This window comes from Formica exsecta, unplaced genomic scaffold, assembly GCF_003651465.1.
Source record: "Formica exsecta isolate Colony F162 unplaced genomic scaffold, ASM365146v1 scaffold38, whole genome shotgun sequence".
Classification (NCBI taxonomy): domain Eukaryota; kingdom Metazoa; phylum Arthropoda; class Insecta; order Hymenoptera; family Formicidae; genus Formica; species Formica exsecta.
The window spans coordinates 595,916-597,824 of record NW_021851042.1 but is presented as its reverse complement, the minus strand read 5'-3'; the positions used below and the strand labels follow the sequence as shown (position 1 = coordinate 597,824).

The following is a 1,909-nucleotide window of genomic DNA, read 5'->3' as shown; positions in this document are numbered from 1 at the left end:
TTGGAGCAAGTTTTATCCGATGAACGCTCGCGCTGCTTCGATTATTCGTTCCTGGACATAATATGCAAAATTGTACGTAATTGTAATCTTTTCATATATGGAATACATTTAGTAGCTCGATAGTCGGTAGATGTTAGATTAATTTATATATAGTATTAATTATATATATATATCAGGTCTACCGGAAAGTTCTGTCCGTTTTTGCGAACTTGTCGGAATTAATTGGTCCCACCAATTAACGCGCGCTCTCTCTCTCTCTCTCTCTCTCGAGTTGCTGCTGCTGCTGTTGAGGAACGCGCCGGACAGGGAACGTCGTCGTCTGGTGTCAATCGAGACAGAACGGCACTCCTACCGCCATCTCTGTCCCGTATGCGTATAATTAATACGAATCAATTGATGAGAAAACTGAATTATCCAAGGTGGAGGTGGTGCTTAGCCTCAGATGATAAATATATATCACACATATTTGTAATGCGTTGCACTAGATGGAGATACATGTTACGATCTATGCGTTCCGATTTTATAAAAAAATTATCGCGCCTAAGTTCACACATATCTATTGCCACTTCGACATTGAGGGTAGATTTATCACCGATTAATCAACAGAAACTTCTTAGATAAATCGTGTGAAATACATGAAATACATACAGCAAAATAATTAACGTTCTAAGAAATAAATCTAAGGTAAACGAACTGTTTTATATATATATATATCGATATGTGTATCGTCACACTTTCCATGTTTCCATCCTCCAAATTCTCGATCGAGTTTAAATCAATTTCCCTTTAATGTAAATATAATATCATATTTTTGGGCTGGAAAACTTTTTTATCTTATTAATTCGAGACTTTTTCACCGAACAAGATAAAGGTTTGAACGTACCTTTCTCTTTTTCTCTAGGATTCGAGTTTCCGTGAAAAGAAATCGTGAAATATATAGGATGAAGCAGCGAATTCGACAGCGGCGCGTAGCGCGCATGCGCGAATTGCGCGCCGCGTTCGGTACGGCTCGGCACGACAGCACGACACCGCAATGTCGGCCGTCGGGTTTACCGTGTCAGGAAGGTCGCTCGCGTTTTCCGCGATTTTCTAAGTGAAAACGCGCGTCGCGCGCGCCCGCCACCGCCGTCCAGTGCTGTGCTATGACCGTGTGATCTGCACGTGACAAGGATCCGCCGCCGTTTCGTCGCAGCTCGTGCCACTCCCGAAGATGGGTGAGTACAAGATCAGCGCGAGAGCGATCAGCGAACGCCGGCTCTCGCCTCGTCTCTTTCACCCTATCTTTCCTTTTCTTTTCTTCTCCCTTTTTCTCTCTCTCTCTCTCTTCCCCTTCCTTTGTCTCTGTGTCATGTCGACCGGACTTCGCGACTTATGATTAGGAGACGCGAGAGGAAGAGAACGAGAGAGAGAGAGAGAGAGAGAGTAGGAAGGAATGCGGCGTCCGTCCGTCCGTTTGTTCGTCGCGTTCCAACTCGCGTGCATAGGAGGGGAGGTGGGGCGCGGGGAAGGAGAGGGGGTACGCCCCTGCGTCGTGCAGTTTCCGTCTGATTTTCACGAGCTCGCGCTCATCCAAGAGCGGCTAATGTTTTCCGAAAGGCTCGTATCGCGAACTCACTCGGTGGTCTATAAATAGGTGAATCCGTCGGTTTGACGTTTTCTAGGGCGAACGCCTATCCTTCCTCCTCTCCTCCCCCCCGCGCGTATACGCGCGATGCGTGAGCGAGGATCCCCCTTGCCTCTCCCTTTCTCTCTCCCCCTCTTCCCCTGTGCTCCTTCTCTTTATCTCCGTTCTCCTTTTCTTCTTTTGCATATATCGTATTTTATGCGACGCGTTTGTCCGAAGAATTTCGCATCGTTCGATCCTGTGACCGCTTTCCTACTCTTCTTCTTTTTTTTTTTTTTTTTATTT

The 1,909-nt window shown here is 46.1% G+C and overlaps 1 protein-coding gene across 2 annotated transcripts in view; it reads left to right on the top strand.

Moving 5' to 3' along the window:
• Window positions 1-1,026: 1,026 nt before the first annotated feature.
• LOC115239469 (actin-binding LIM protein 2) overlaps window positions 1,027-1,909 on the top strand; it is a 31,262-nt gene continuing 30,379 nt past the window's right edge. For both annotated transcript variants that reach the window (XM_029814003.1, XM_029813996.1), the window contains exon 1: window positions 1,027-1,214. In XM_029814003.1, coding sequence (XP_029669863.1) covers window positions 1,211-1,214 — 4 coding nt within the window. In that variant the 5' untranslated portion in view covers window positions 1,027-1,210. The remainder of the gene's footprint in view (window positions 1,215-1,909) is intronic.